Genomic DNA, 14,864 nt, shown 5'->3' on the forward strand with positions numbered 1-14,864 from the left:
GGATCCCGTAGGACCAGGAGGCTCGGACCGCTCCCCCCTGCACCATCTGCCCCGGCTCCGGAGCTCAGGGGTCCACGCGGGTGGCCAGTCTGGTCCAGCACCCGCGCGGGCCCGGCTGCCGGGATCGAGTTTGGGGCTCATCCCCGGCGCTGGCCCGGAAGCCTCGGGAAGGGCGCGGGGAGGGCGGGGCTACGCGGCCGCGCGGGCACCCGTGGCCTCGCTCCCCGGCGGCCGGGCCGGGGCCGCGCACCGGCGGCGGCGGGCGGGCGGTCCCGCGGGCGGCGGGCGGGGCGGCGGGCGCCGCGTGCATGCTGATGAGCGCGAGGCCGCGTCACTGCGCACCGGCGCCGTGGCTGCGGGGCGGGAGGAGCGGGCGCAGGAGCGCGGGCAGGAGCGCGGGAGGAGCGGCCCCGCCGCCGAGCCCCTCGCCCCTCCGGGCCAGGCCGCTCGGCGCCGGGCGGGCGCCCTGCGGAGGATGCCGGCGGCGCCGCGCGCGCGCAGCCCCGGGCAGCCCCTGCGCGCCGGACGGCGGTGCTGAAGGGACAGCGCCCGCCCGCCGGCCCAGGGTCCCCTCAGCGGCCGGCCGCGCCCAGGCTGCCGCCGCCCAGGCCCCTGGGGATGCCCCGCGGTGAGGCGGCCCCGCCCGAGCCGCACTCATGGCGGTGGCCAGGAAGATCAAAACTTTGCTGACGGTCAACATCCTGGTGTTCGTGGGCATCGTCCTCTTCTCCGTGTACTGCCGCCTGCAGGACCGTTCTGCCGCGCTGGTGCAGGTCGTGCGCGGCGCCGACCGCCGGGTGCGCAGCCGGCACGCCAAGGTGGGCGCGCTGGCCGACCGCGAAGCCATCCTGCAGCGCCTGGACCACCTGGAGGAGGTGGTCTACAACCAGCTCAATGGTGAGCGCCCAGAGCAGGGTCCGGTGGGGGCGCGCCGCTGGGCCAAGGGGCCAGGACCCACGCCCACCCCGGCCGTAGGCCGCAGGGCTGGAACCAGCCCCTCTGTGGGTCCGTGGGAGTGAATGGCCCGGAGGCAGACAGAGGTGAGGGCTCTTAGAGTCCTCCCTTTGGCAGAGGCTGGCCTGGATGATCACTCAGTCATTCATTCCTCCAGTGAACATTTGGGAAGGACCCCAGCCGCCCACCCAGTGACTTCAAACTTAACTCCCCAGGAGAACTTGAGGGAACTTCAGGAGAGGTTCTTAGGATCTACCTGGCAGCAGGCAGCACCAGGGTCCAGGGGTGAGGGCAGGCTGCCGGCCCCCAGGGCTTAGGTCAGGCTTATTTCCATCCTTCTGCAGAGGTGGAGGGAGGGGCAGGTGCTGCCCTCTAAATGGCTGATGTCCTGTCCTTGCCACTGGGGCTCACAGGGGACCCACTGAGGCTGTGACCCCTGACCCAGACAGAATCCCATCTGGGCTGCTCAGGGCTTGTGCCACGAAGTTCTGTGGTAGGGAAATGCTGAGGCCTGGCTGCTGTGTGGACAGATGAAGTCCAGGGTCCAGCAGGGCTGGGCAGGAGCTAACTGTTCACATGGATGGAGGTTGTGCGCCTGGGAGTCCCCAAAGCCTTGAAAGTGTCCTTTGCTCTGTGGGACCCTGGGAAGGTCAGCATTGGTGTCAGGGTAGGTCAAGGCCACTGGCCACAGTAGTGAAATGAGTACTTTTCCACTTTGGGATGGGCAGGATGGACACAGGGAATGCTGCCCGCCCCCCGCCAGGATGAAGGAAGGAGAATGTTTGGGTGTGCCCACTTTACCAGGGGCTTCTCCCTTCTGGTTCATTAGGCTGTTCTGTTTTCCGCATTGATAGCCCCAGCAAACCTCTTCCAGGAAGTGCCAGGGACAGGGTCACAAAGGAGGTGGCTGGGGGCTGGGATCTGTGTGCTGCCCTGTGCCACATGTGTTGGGGGTGGAGATTGGGGTCTTCTGACAGGTTCCTTTGGGGGCCCATCATGTGGGAGCCTAGGTTGCAGGTGGGCCTCTGAGCCACAGCCTGAAGGGGCTGCCTAGTGTGTCCCCAGGCTGAGGACCATCTGGCCTGCTGGTGGCTCACTCTTGGAGAGATAAGCACGCCCAGACCCCTCAGTGCGTTCTGGTCACCACGGAACACTTGGCTCCCTGGGGATGGCTGGCCAGCTCCCTGGCTTTTCTGGTCTTTGCTTTTCTCCTGTAGCCACGAGAGGAGAAGTTCAGCTGGAGCAGCCACCTGGCCATTCCAGCAGTGATTCATCTCCTGGAAGGTGGCGTGCCCCGGTAATAGCACAGAGCTTTATTGAAGTGTATTTGCCAGGGTGTTATGGTCTGTTTTATGGGGAGAACCGGAGGATTATATAAAAACATTGGCAGCTTGTTGGGGTTGTGTAACATCGCAACGGCCGGCAGCCCCGGGAACTGCTCTCCTTGCCTCGCCCGCTGAGAGCAGGAACCAGGAGCTTTGGCAGAGAAAGCCTGGACCCTCAACCAACTTTTCTGACATCAGTGGGGAGAGAATGACGTGACTGGGGACGTGGCGTGCCACCTTCCCTCCCCAGCCTCTCCGCCTGCCCCCCCCATCTCCCCCTCTTCCTTTCTTTTTAAATGTTCTCCTCTCTCCTCTCCTCCCCCCTCTCCCCCCCCACCACAATCCTTTCCTCCTCCCACCATCCCTCTTTCCTCTCCCAGCCTCTTCCTGGTCCTCTCTCTCTCCCTCTCTGATGGGGCCACATTATGTCCCTCTCTCTGACCTGTGTGCCCAGGAGTGTCTAAACCCAGGAGCTATTCAATACTTGCTCCAGGAAATGACAAGAGACAGTGGAATCTGTCACTGCTCCCGGGCAGGTCCCCAGGAGGGCACAGTCCAGTGGCAGGGAGGCCCTCTGAGGCCTCCCGATGCATTCTTGCCCCCTCCTGGATCGCAGGAGTTGAGGAAATCCATGAGTGCATCCAGGAGGGTGCAGCCCGGTCTCTCCATCACCGGTTCTATTTCAGGTCCCGGAAATCTGAGATTGATTCCTGGGAGTTTCTGCCAGATGCTAATCCGGCCGAGTTCAGGAGGGAGAAGGAGAAATCCAAAGCAAGATTGATCTGTCACTTACATTTCCTCGGCCTCAGCGGCTCCCTGGAGATTTCTCTTGACTTCAGAGAATCTGTGAGAAAGGAGGTACTGGGGGACGAGGACCAGTTTCCTTAGAGCCAGGGGGAGCCAGAGGCTTTGGTGAGGGAGCAGGCCGGAGTGGGCCGTTCTATGGCTGGCCCAGCCATCTGTACATGGACACCTCACTGAGCTTTGCAGCCCTTGTGTGGGGTGTAGGTTGAAATCTCAGGCCTAGAGGGAGATTCTGTCAGGAAAGGCGTCCCCCAGACGGCAGGAGTGTTTGCTTCTGAATTAGGTGCTCAAGGCAAGAAGAAATGTTTACAGATGAAAACCACCCTTATGCAAACCCTAATTGGGCCTAAAGCACAGAACCCTGTTCTTGTGCCTGCAGTGGCTCAGTGAGCCTGTAAACGCCAAGCTCGGGAGCCTCTGCAGCCAGGGAACAGAGGCAAAGGCGCCACCCTCTGATGTCCTGTCAGCCCCTGCCCTTGGCATCTGACCTGTGGCTGGCCAATGCGGCAGGGAGAGAGACTGGGCAAGCTGCTAGCAAGGTCTCTCCTGGGGCACCGAACATACCCAGGGGCCTCACTGCACCTAGGAGTCCCACCTGCCACCTCCTGCCGGGGGCCCTGAAGAGGAGAGACAGTATTAGGGACATGCTGAGGATGGGATGTGGTGGCTTGATCCTGGTTGTTGGCTTTCCAGGGTGGTTTCTAAAGTCGCCCACTCGGCCCGGTGCACAGTGCGCGAGTTACAGTCAGAGGAGGTCAAGGCCAGGTCTCACGATAGAAGAGGCACAAGGCAGGCTGCTTGCCCAAGGTCATTCTCAGACTAGGTGGTGACAGCTGCTGAAAGAGGCACCTGCTTCAGAAGGACCTCCCTTTATGCAGTTATTAACCTATATCACAGACCGCCAGGCCAGAGAGGCCCTGGGGTGTGTGACCTCTGCCTGCCCGGAAAGTGGATACCACTGCCCTGCATCCTTCAGGAAGCAGGTCCGGCCCTCCTGGCCTCTGGGAGCTTGCCTGCCTGTCCTCATCCTCTCAGGGCAGGGGCTTCTAACACCAAGGTGGGGGTGCCCTTGCACAGGGGCTCCCGGATACCTGCAAGTGCCTGCTCACTTCTGAAATGATTCATTGCTTTGGCTTCAATAAATGTATTTCAAGAGGCAACCGTGAATCACAGCTACCCCGTGAGTTGCAGGGTCTACGCTCCTGGAAGCTGCTGCCTCCAGAGGCTGCTTGTTAGGGGGGCGTGGGTGGGGCCACCTGGGCACGGCCACCAGATCAGGAGGGTGAGTTGACTCCAAAGGCAGAGACTCTGGCAGGGCCACTGGGGCTACTTAACACCATGCCGTCTCCTGCTGAGAATGGGGTCCTGCAGGCTGGTTGGGTCAGCATGTGGCCCCTGGTTTGGGAAGCCCTGGCCAGGGACTGAGGCTGTGGGTGGGTAGGCAGAGGAGAGTCCAGTGGCTGTTGGTGCTGAAGGGGCCTCCCTAGGCCACCCTTGGGTCCCAAAGCATGGGGTAGCACATGCCCAGCACCAGGAGTTGTTCACAGGGAACCAGAGAAGCCAGGCAAGGGGAGGGGATGCCCATCACCAGCAGGTGTGCCAGGCCCTCTGGCTGCAGGGGCAAAGCCTGGACAGTGTCAGCCACAGGAACATGGCGTGGCTGAGGGGCCTGCTCTGGAGCCTGGGAAGATGCCCAGCCTGCCTCTCATCCTGCTCAGGTGGCACCTGGCACGAGGGGATGCCCGTCCCTGTTGTGCTGGATTGAGACACAGTGGGCAGGACTGGGGCTCTGCCCATCTCCCTCTGGCCTGTCCAGCACACACCTCCCTCAGGAGCCTCCGGGTGCAGGTGGCGAGGCAGCTTCCCCTTGGCCCCCAGGGGATCCAGGCCAGCAGAGAGCGCTTCCTAAGCAGGCAGGTTTGACTGCAGAGCTGCTCCCTGCAGGTCAGCCATGGGCCCTGCCCTCAGCCTTCGGCCTCCTGGACTCCTCCCCAGGAGCTACAATGTTTCCATGTGGCCAGGCCAGGCAGTGGAGTCGTGGTGGTCGGGGAGAGGGCCATGGTGTGCTGGACGCTTTCTCTAATTGCGGGTCTGGGAGGGTCTGGCCCCCACATGCTGCTGTGCCTGACTCCAGGGTCGTGGCCCCCCACGCCTTGCCCACTGCTGCCTAAATACCAGGAAACAAAGCCCTGCATGGCTGGTCCCCGAGGCAGGCCCCAAGCATGCACTGTCCCCGCTGCCGTGCCCGTGCCTGGAGCAGCCGGTCCCCTGTCGAGGTCAGGGCATTAAGGTTTTGCCTCTTCTTCCTGTCTGGGCTGCTGGCCACCTCCTCACCAGCGATCCTGGCAGGACTGACCACAGGCGTGTGGGCACCGCCAAGCCTGGACTGAACTGGGAGTTATGGTTGATGGACACCGCCCCTGACCTGAGCCAGGAGAGGGCTGGGGCCAAGGGGAGGCCTCTGTGCTCAGCTCAGCCCCTGCGTAGGTCCAGCCCCAGGACTGTGTGGGAAGGATCGTCCAGCCTGCCCTGGCCGGAGACCAAACGATGCCTGGAGCTGCTGGGAGCCGGGAGCAGGCAGATCCTCCCCCGAGCCTTCATGGGGCCATGCTTGTCCACCCAGGATTGCAGCTCAGACTGTGGGAGAAGCCTGTGGTGTGAGGCCCCCATGTGGCGCTGTGTGGCAGTAACAATGACCCTCACACAGGGGCGTTGGTGCCGGCCTTGGGGTCTGGGTAGGTGAGTAGGGCTGGGTGTAGGCAGGAGCCAAAGGCCCTGTGGTGACCTGAGGGTCCTGGTGAGCAGCCCTCCACCACTCTCCTGGGTGGCCTTGTCACCTAGGAAGGATGTTAACAGTGTCTCTTGGGGCTTGGAAAGTGCTGGAGGCTCCCAGGGAGGATGGCTTGGAATGCTGTGCCCAGGAGCACTTGGGCCCCACCTAGGACAGTGCTGACCACCAGCTAGCTGGTCTTAAAGCAAGCCCGTGATTTCCTGGGACCCACCTCCCAGCCCTTCTGGCCCCTGTCCTCAGGTCCCCAGTCACCGACAGGACCCTTGGCAAGTGACCGTGGTCCTGCTGATGGGCAGATGGGAAAAGCAAGCTTCCAGGGTGGCTGAGACCTTGCCCCCTCATGCTGAGTGGTCATCTGACCCACACTGCCCTTGGCCTGAAGGGTCCTTGGTCTCTGCTGCCCGCCAGGGCCATCTGGGACACCAGAAGTGTCCCTGAGGGTGAGGCCCCCACTGCTGAGGACCCTTAAGAGCATGGCCAGCTCCTCCCTTCACCCAGGGTACATCTTTGCCTTCCTGTGCCTCACTTTCCTCCCCTGGGGAGTGGGTGGGAGGCGCCCACCACAGAGCCTGGTGAAGCCGAAGGAGTTGGCAGGGAGGAGCCTGCCAGGCACCAGAGCCCCTCCTTACCAAAACAGGTGACCCAGGACTGGCCTGAAGAGAGCTGGTCTCAGTGCCAGGAGCGTCCCCTCTGTGCCCTCCTCCAGCCTCTTGGCCATGCTGGTGGCAGTGCCGGCCAGTGGCAGTTCCCCAAATCCCCAGCCTCCCTCTAGCTCCGCGGAGCCATCCCCGGGTTTGGGGTCTGGCAGCACGTCTGGTAGACTTTAATTGCCACTCTGGTTTTCATTTTCTATTTACTAATATTTTGGGCAAATGATGCAGGTTTTCTCTTGTTGGTAGGGATATATTACTTATTTAAGAAGCAAATTTATTTAATTCAGAAGACGAGCCAATTTAAAGGAAATGCTGAGGAGTGGGGACTGGAGAGCTTGTGAAAGGCCAGATCCCATAGGGGGTAGAGGCAGGGCTCCGGGTCACCTGGCCTCCTTGACAGGGCGAGAATGGGAACTGAAGTCAGGCTCCCAGCCCGGGACGTGTCCTGCCAGAGGGCCTCTGTGGTGCTGGGTCAGATGGACAGGATAGACCAGTGCATTTGGACACGCTGTGAGAGGCCATGCTTCCCGCCTTCTGGTTAGGGTCCTGTCCCCTCCCTGGGCCTGGCCAGCGCCTGGCTGGGGGTTAAGGTTGGGAGATGCTCCTGCTGGCCCTGCCGGATGCCAGTGCACCCTCAGGTCTGCGGGGAAGGGGCTGGGGTGCCATCTGCTTCCCACGCTGGTTCAAAACTGGGGGGGTGGGATGTTGGGGAGAGGCGCCCTTCAGGGACTGGCGGTTGGTGCTGACTGATGTGGTCCTGGGTCGGGGCTGGACCCCAAAGGCTGGGAGAGAAGTGGATGGGCTCCGAGGCCCCCAGACCCTGAGAGGGAGACAGGTGGGTCAGTGCCGGAGCCATCCACGTGTGCCCATGGCTCCGTTCCTGGGTCAGCACCCATAGCTTCCTCCCGGTGTTGTGCTGTAGCCCAAGGCCCACGCGGGGTCCAACTGCTCCTGCGAGCAGCCCTGCCCCTGCCCCTGGCCTGGATGAGAGGCCCTGTCCCCCTGCAGAGGCCCCTCAGGTGCCGGAGCTGCTGATGTTTCACTTTTAAGCAGATAAACCAAGTGCGATTGCCTGATGCTGCATCCCAGGCCTGGTGGGTGCCAGGGAAGTAATGGAATCCGCGAGGTGCCGGGACTGCGATGGACTCCTGCCGCCCAGCGGTGGCTCCTTCCTGCCCTACCCTGATGGGAAGGATTGAGGCTCTGCTGCAGGGTGGGGGTCGAGGGCCCCGCTGGCGCTGGTGGGCTGGGGCTTCCAGGAAGATCTCAGAGGAAGAAATCTCAACGTAGCTCACAGACTGGTAGACTCTGGCATCTGTATCTCACAGACCCCTGCCGCTGATAGGCGCCCTGGAGAGCAGCCCAGTCCAGCCCTTCATGGGGGAGGACAGATCTGCAGGGAGTTGGCGCTGAGTGAGGGCATCACCAGCATCACCTGGACCTGTCCAGCTTACCTACAGAGGCTGCCTCAAGGGAAGATGGGGAGACTGGAGGCCCAGTGTCCTCCCAGTGCTGGTTCTGGGGACTCTGAGGGCCTTGGTGACCACCTTGACCAGCCTTAGCCCTGAAGGGCTCTGGACAGCTGGGGGTCCTGGCCACAGAGGTGTGGATGCCAGGCGGATCTCGTGGTAGGCAGGCTGGGATGCCACGCACTCAGCCTTGGGCAGGAAGCAGACAGTGGAGGCTGCCTAGCACCCCATGGCTCACATGGGCCCCTGTGCAGGTGACAAGCTGGGCACAACTAGCCGAGCCAAGCCCATCTGCTCTTCATGCAAGTGGTTTTTCTCAGTGTTAAGACATTTCCACAGAGTCAATCCTGGGACAACCGGATGATCCGCTGAGGCCAGTGGATCTGGGGAGCAGAGGAAGAGGTACCTTGTCCAGCACAGCCTAGACCCCGGGAGAAAGAAACGGGCTGGGAGGAAGGGGAAGTCTACATTTTCTCTCTTCCTGGCAGAAATAACGAAAGACTAGGTGGGAAGGCAAGGGGCAGACGTAGTCTCGTTCATTTACGAATCCAAGGCTTGGAACACTGGGCAGGCTCTATGGAGGCCCAGCCTGGTCTAGGCTTTGCCTTGAAACAGCGTCTCCCTGGGGGCCCTGGAGCGCTTCCTACCTGCACCTGCAGCTTTGGCCTCGGGAGCCCGGGGCGGGGGGGGGGGGGTATCTGCAAGACAGATCTGAAGACAGGACGCTCCTCGCCAGCGAGGGAGAGGCTCCAGATGGCAGCACGAGCAGATTCGCTGTCCAGTCTCCCCCAGTGCCCTGTGTCCTGCATCACCTGTGTCGCTCCTGGTGCTCCAGGTGGACGCTTCGGCTGAGTGCCCTGTGCAGGGCACTTCATCTCGCTGCAACAGAGACCCACTGTGCCCCACTGTAGTCCTGGCAGCTCGGGGACACAGGGACGCAGCCCTGTTAGTGTGCGAGGCTCTTTGGGGGCTCTGTGTCAGCGAGGGCCAGGGCTAAGATGCCAGAGCTGTACTTCCTGGACATGACCTGGTGACTTACCGCTCCATGCGCTCATCTCTCTTTCAGGCTGGATTCAGAACTCAGAGCAGGGCTGGTGCTGTGGACGCCCCGGGGCCTTCCTTGTTTCCCACGTCTAGAGGCCGTGTGCAGCTCCTGCTCCAGGTTGCCTTCCACCCCCACTGCTTCCCGCACTAGCCTTTAAGGGCCCACAGTTACACTGGGGACCCCGAGGGGCCGGGTAGAGCTGCTGGTTGGCCTGCCCTGCCCACTAGACTCACTCAGTGAAGCACAGAGCACTGTGCAGCATCCAGGAAGAGGGAAGAAGCCTGAAGTGTCCTGGGGCCCTGCTGGGAGGGCCCCGGGGACTTCTCAACAGAGGGCATGACAGGGATAGCAGGCAGACTCGGCCTGCGCAGTGCAGGTCCCAGGCAGCCTGGTGCTGGGAGGCCAGCTGGAGCCTCAGTCATGGCTGCCACCTGTGGGGACCGGATCGTGGGCTTGAGACCGGCAGAGCTGCACCTCCTCCAGGGCCCTGGGCCAGGGCAGAGCTGGCCACAGATGCGCCAGATTCAACCTGCAATGAGCAAGTCCCCCTGGGTTCTCTGAGCGTCCAGGAAAGGGTCTGCCTTGCTCCAGGGGCAGGGGGAGGCCAGAGCGGTAGAGATGAGGCAGAGGAGGTGGCACATCTATCTGCACTTTTAATGACAAATATCTCTCTAGAAAACTAATGCAGATAAAAATATGATTTTACTTCCATAAAAGCTTGGAAACAAAGCTACAAGTTGAGCTCCTGATTGAAATCCAGGGGTCGCAACCAGCTAGCTGCTTGTGAGAGGTTTAGTGGGGGTGAGGACCAAGACATAGGATGCGGCTGTGCAGGGCAGGAGGTGGCTCTGTGGGGCAGGACGCGGCTGTGCAGTGAGGAACGTGGCTGTGCAGGGCAGGATGTCTGTGCAGTGAGGGACACAGTTGTGCAAGGTGGGATGTGGCTGTGCGGGGCTGGACATGGCTCTGCAGGGCTGGAAGTGGCTCTGTGGGGCGGGATGTAGCTCTGTGGGGCGGGACATGGCTCTATAGGGCTGGATGTGGCTGTGCAGGGCTGGACGTGGCTCTTTGGGGCGGGATGTGGCTGTGTGGGGCAGGACATGGCTCTGCGGGGCAGGATGTGGCTCTGCAGCTCTGGCATGGCTGTGTAGGGCAGGATGTGGCTGTGCGGGGCAGGATGTGGCTGTGCGGGACAGGACATGGCTCTGCGGGATGTGGCTCTGTAGGACTGGACATGGCTGTGCGGGGCGGGATATGGCTCTGCGGTGCTGGACATGGCTCTGTGGGGCAGGATGTGGCACTGCGGGGCAGGACGTGGCTCTGCAGGGCAGGACGTGGCTCTGCAGGGCTGGGTGTGGCTTTGTGGGGCAGGATGTGGCACTGCGGGGCAGGATGTGGCTCTGCGGGGTGGGATGTGGGCATGTGTACACTGTAGGTTGTGGCTGTCGTGAGCTGCACCCACCCCTGTCCCCACCCACTGAATACTATTGCCTCCCTCCATCTCCAGTGGTGAAAACCCACCGTGTCTCCCTTTTTTGCCATGTGTCCCCTGGAGACAAGCAACCCTGGCTTAGAATCGGTGTAGTAAAGGTGCATAAGGTCCGTCAGTAGGACAGGGGTGGGCTGGGATGGGTGTGTGAGATGGAAGAGGGTACCCTGCATGGACGCTGTTGGAACTGCCCAAGGAGATGGGCACTGGGGAGACGGGGGAAAGCTGAGGGGAGAGGGAAGAGGGAAGGCCTGGGCAGCGCCGTGGACAGGTCCTGGATGGGAGATGGTGGGACGGGGCTGTGGGCCACCTGGGCAGGAAGGCCAGCATTCTCCTGGGATTTTCCGTTTCCCAGGAAAGCAGAAACAAGGTCACGGTCTGTGGTGAGCTGCAAACTGCCTCCTTCTTTTTCTTCTTTTTTTAGTACAGCTATAGCACTAGATGGATTTTTTTTTAAAAGCATATGTTTGGTTACATTTCATCTGTGTTTCCTTTCAGAAGAAAGGCATTACATAATATGCGTCATGCTCCAGGGATGCTGAGACCCCTGTTGCTGGGGGAGAAGGGGTCAGTGTTTGTGGGCGTGGCGCCATCTGCAGGGTCGGGGGGCTTGGGAGGCTGCAGAGCAGGCTTCTGCCCCTGCCCAGACCTTTCCTGAGTGGAAGAACAGGGGAGGTGAGACAGATGGAGCCAAAGACCAGCAAACTGTAGCTGGGTGGGCACTGCCTCTGCTCTCTGGGCTCTGGTCCCCACGTTCCTCGCCCCTGAGCATTGCCACCTTGGAGAAGACTGTCCTTCTGCACCATGAGTCCAGCTCCCACCCCCTCACCTCAGAAAGAGCAAGGGACAGGCTGCTCTATGCTCTTAGCAAAGGCGGTGGCTGAAGGTATTGCGACTCCTGTGCGGCCACTGGCTCTGCAGCCCATTCTGCCACCAGGAGACAGGGCCCAGGGCAGGCGAGGGCAGAGGAGGGGTTAGGCCCCGTGGCCCCAGGCCTCCTTGGAGGCAGGTGGGAGAGCGGCCCAGTGGGCAGTGTAGGGCATGACACATCCTATACTGTACAGCAAGAGGGGACTGTTTTCATATACCTAATGGACTCGCTTTGCCCGGTCAGCCCTGTACAGCCCATCCTGAGGCCCACAGGTCCTGCTTTTATTTCCAAGGAAGGAAGGAAGGCCTCAGCCGGCTTTGCAAGGGACTCCCATAGCTCTGAGACGATACACTGTGACAGTCCAGGTTCTTGAGCACATGGTGGTGGGCAGGGGAAGATGAAGAGGTGTCCTTGCTGGTGGGAGTAGACAGTGTTTTCAGAACTGCCCGGCTGCCAGCCTTGGTAGAGACTCAACATCCTGGCCTCATGGCCTCCTGGTCAGCTCTGGGTGGGGGGCAGCCTTGGGAGCAGTGCCTCTTCCCAAGATCTTGCTCAGTAGAGAGGGGATCTCTCTGCTGGGGCTGGCTACCACGTCCCTAGTGATGGTTCTCCTTCCTGCTGTCCACTGTCCACCCGACCCTCCTACCCAGTTCCACTGGCCAGCCCTGAGTCCTCTTCTGATGAAGCTTCACCTCTGCCCAAATGCATGATCTCCAGCTCCTCAGGAGGCTGGGGAGGGGACCAGGAGGTGGCTTAGTCCAATTCACAATGTTTCCCAAGGAGTCCTACGCAGTGCAGAGTAAGCAGTCTGTGCCCAGGGCTTCCTGAGCTCCATATCCTGAGGGGAGCAGCAGCCTGTGTTATCTGTGTTCGAAGGAGGTTGCTGTCAGTGGCATGCAGTTTCACAGGAGCATGAGAGAGAGTTGTCCCTATGGAGTTCAGGATGGCATCATGGCGGTTGTTGGTGGTGGGGGGGTTGAGTGGCACATGTGGAATTGAATGGATCTGGGCCCAAATCCCAATAGGTGACCTTGGGGAGGTCACCACCTCTCTAAGCTTTGGTTTCCACATTGTAAAATGTGAAAACTTATCCCATTATAGGATTACTGAGGGGATTAAACAAGAGGCACGCAAAGGCCCGCAGAAATGCTAGCAGAAATGGAGAGAGAAAGAGTTGAAACGAGGCAGAGTTTGGATGGGCATTCAGAATGATGTCTAGTGCATGGTAGGTACTCGCTAAATATTTAGTGATTAGTAGGATGGATGGGATGGATGAATAGCTAGACAGATGGCTGAGTGGGTAGGTGGGTGGATGGATGGTGGATAGATGGATAGGTGAATGAATGGATGAATGAATAGCTAGATGGATGGCTGGGTGGGTGGATGAATGGATAGATGAATAGCTAAATGGGTGGCTTGGTGAATGGATGGATGGATGGATGGATGGATCAATGGATGGATGGATGGATGGATGGATGGATGGATGGATGGACAGATGGATGGATGGGTGGATGGATGGAAGAATAGCTAGAGGGCTGGCTGGCTAGCTGGATGGATGGATTGATGGATGGATTACTAGATGGATGGATGGATGGATTACTAGATGGATGGATGGACAGATAGATGACTAGCTGGATGGATGGGTGGATAGATGGATGGATGGAGGGATGGATGGATGAATAGATAAATGGGTGGATGAATGGATGGATGAATAGTTAGATGGATGAATGGGTGGATGGATGGATGGATGGATGAATGGAAGAATAGCTAGATGGATGGATGGATGGATAGATGAATAGCTGGATGGATGGATGGCTAGATGGATGGATGGTTGGATGGATGGATAAATGAATAGGTGAAAGGGTGGATGGATGGATGGATGAATGTATAGATGGATGGATGGATGGATGGGTGAATTGGATGGGTGGATGGATGGATGGATGGATGGATGGATGGATGGATGGCTAGATGGATGGATGGATGGATGATGGATGGATGGATGGCTAGATGGATGGATGGATGGATGGATGGAAGGAAGAATAGTTAGATGGCTGGCTGGCTGGATGGATGGATGGATTGATGGATGGATTACTAGATGGATGGATGGACAGATAGATGACTAGCTGGATGGATGGATGGATGGATGGATGGATAGATGGATGGATGGAGGGATGGATGAATGGAAGAATAGCTAGATGGATGGATGGATGGATAGATGAATAGATGGATGGATGGATGGATGGATGGATGGATGGATGGCTAGGTGGATGGATGGTTGGATGGCTGGGTGGATGGATGGATGGATGGATGAATAGCTAGATGGATGGATGGGTAGGTGGGTGGATGGAGGAGTGGATGGGTGGGTGAATAAATATCCGAGGAGACAATGGAGTGAGTGAAGCCAGGAACTGAGGAGAACAACACCTGGAATGGCTGGAGCAGGAGAGAAGGCCAGGAAGGTGGGTTGGTCCTCACCCAGCACTGAAGTGAACAGCCAGCTGAAAGGGCATCGTCCCTGGGACAGGGATCTGGAGCCACAGACACTGCCTGGGGATACAGGGAGCCCTTGAGGCCCTGGGCATGAGGGTGGGGGGCATTCTTCCTTCTTTCCTGGGTGGCTCCGTGGGTGTGAGCCAGTCTGACTTGGCCCCTGTCCAGTGGCCTAGCCCCAGATGCTGGTTGGGGCAGTGGTTTCTGCAGTCTGCAGCCTTCAGACCACCCTTCCCCCAGGTTGCTCCCGCCCACCCCCTGCCTCTTGCTCTCTGCCCTCGGAGCCCACGTCAGGGCGTTTGACCCGGAGCACAAGACAGCAGATTGGTGGGAGTGGCCGGGATACTGAATGCTCTGTTGTGGGTGGGACAGTCCAGGCAGGGGAGGAACATGTAGCCCCACGCAGGGGAGAACTGGGCTATGCCGACGGCCCATAGTGGGAGCCAGCCTTCCTGGTGCTGGGGCCATGCCAGGCCCGCCATGCACGCTGGCCACCCCACAGCGGCTGTGAGGCACCTACCGTGTCTGTCACTTACAAGATGGGAAACTGAGGCATGCGAGGCTGAGCTTTGGCCTGCATCAAGGATGTGGGTAAAGTCGGATCTGGATCAGGGGTGGAGTGCAGGCACTTGGCTGCTAGGTGGGCACAGTGACCGTGTGCTGTCTGTCTTCACTGGGGGTGGTAATGAGCTGGGGGCAGGGGCAGGGGTAGAACACACAGTAAGGGACTGACTCTGGCTCATGACTGGGCTCCTGCCTGCAGAGGCCCCAGACCCTGCCTGGTCTGCCAGCTCCTTGTACACCTGGGGGGTAGGGGACGGGCAGTTGCCTGGACAGAGCACTGGGCCCAGCCCTGCTCTGGTCCTTCCAGCTGGCCCCATCTGTTCATGGAGTGTTTCCTGGGCTTTAATATGAGCCAACCGGAGCAGGCCGGGTCCTCTGCTCCTGCTGGTGGAGGCTACTCTCCTCTTCG

General features: G+C 60.0%; 1 protein-coding gene across 3 annotated transcripts in view; it reads left to right on the forward strand.

Moving 5' to 3' along the window:
- Positions 1–590: 590 nt before the first annotated feature.
- The window catches only part of Galnt9 (polypeptide N-acetylgalactosaminyltransferase 9), a 62,910-nt gene continuing 48,636 nt past the window's right edge, over positions 591–14,864 (forward strand). For all 3 annotated transcript variants that reach the window (XM_058579746.1, XM_058579745.1, XM_046445978.2), the window contains exon 1: positions 591–897. In XM_058579746.1, the coding sequence (XP_058435729.1) occupies positions 657–897 (241 nt within the window). In that variant the 5' untranslated portion in view covers positions 591–656. The remainder of the gene's footprint in view (positions 898–14,864) is intronic.

This window comes from Marmota monax, unplaced genomic scaffold (genome assembly GCF_021218885.2).
Source record: "Marmota monax isolate L192 unplaced genomic scaffold, Marmota_monax_Labrador192_F-V1.1 WCK01_AAM20220418_F8-fsc00200, whole genome shotgun sequence".
NCBI classification, from domain to species: Eukaryota; Metazoa; Chordata; class Mammalia; order Rodentia; family Sciuridae; genus Marmota; species Marmota monax.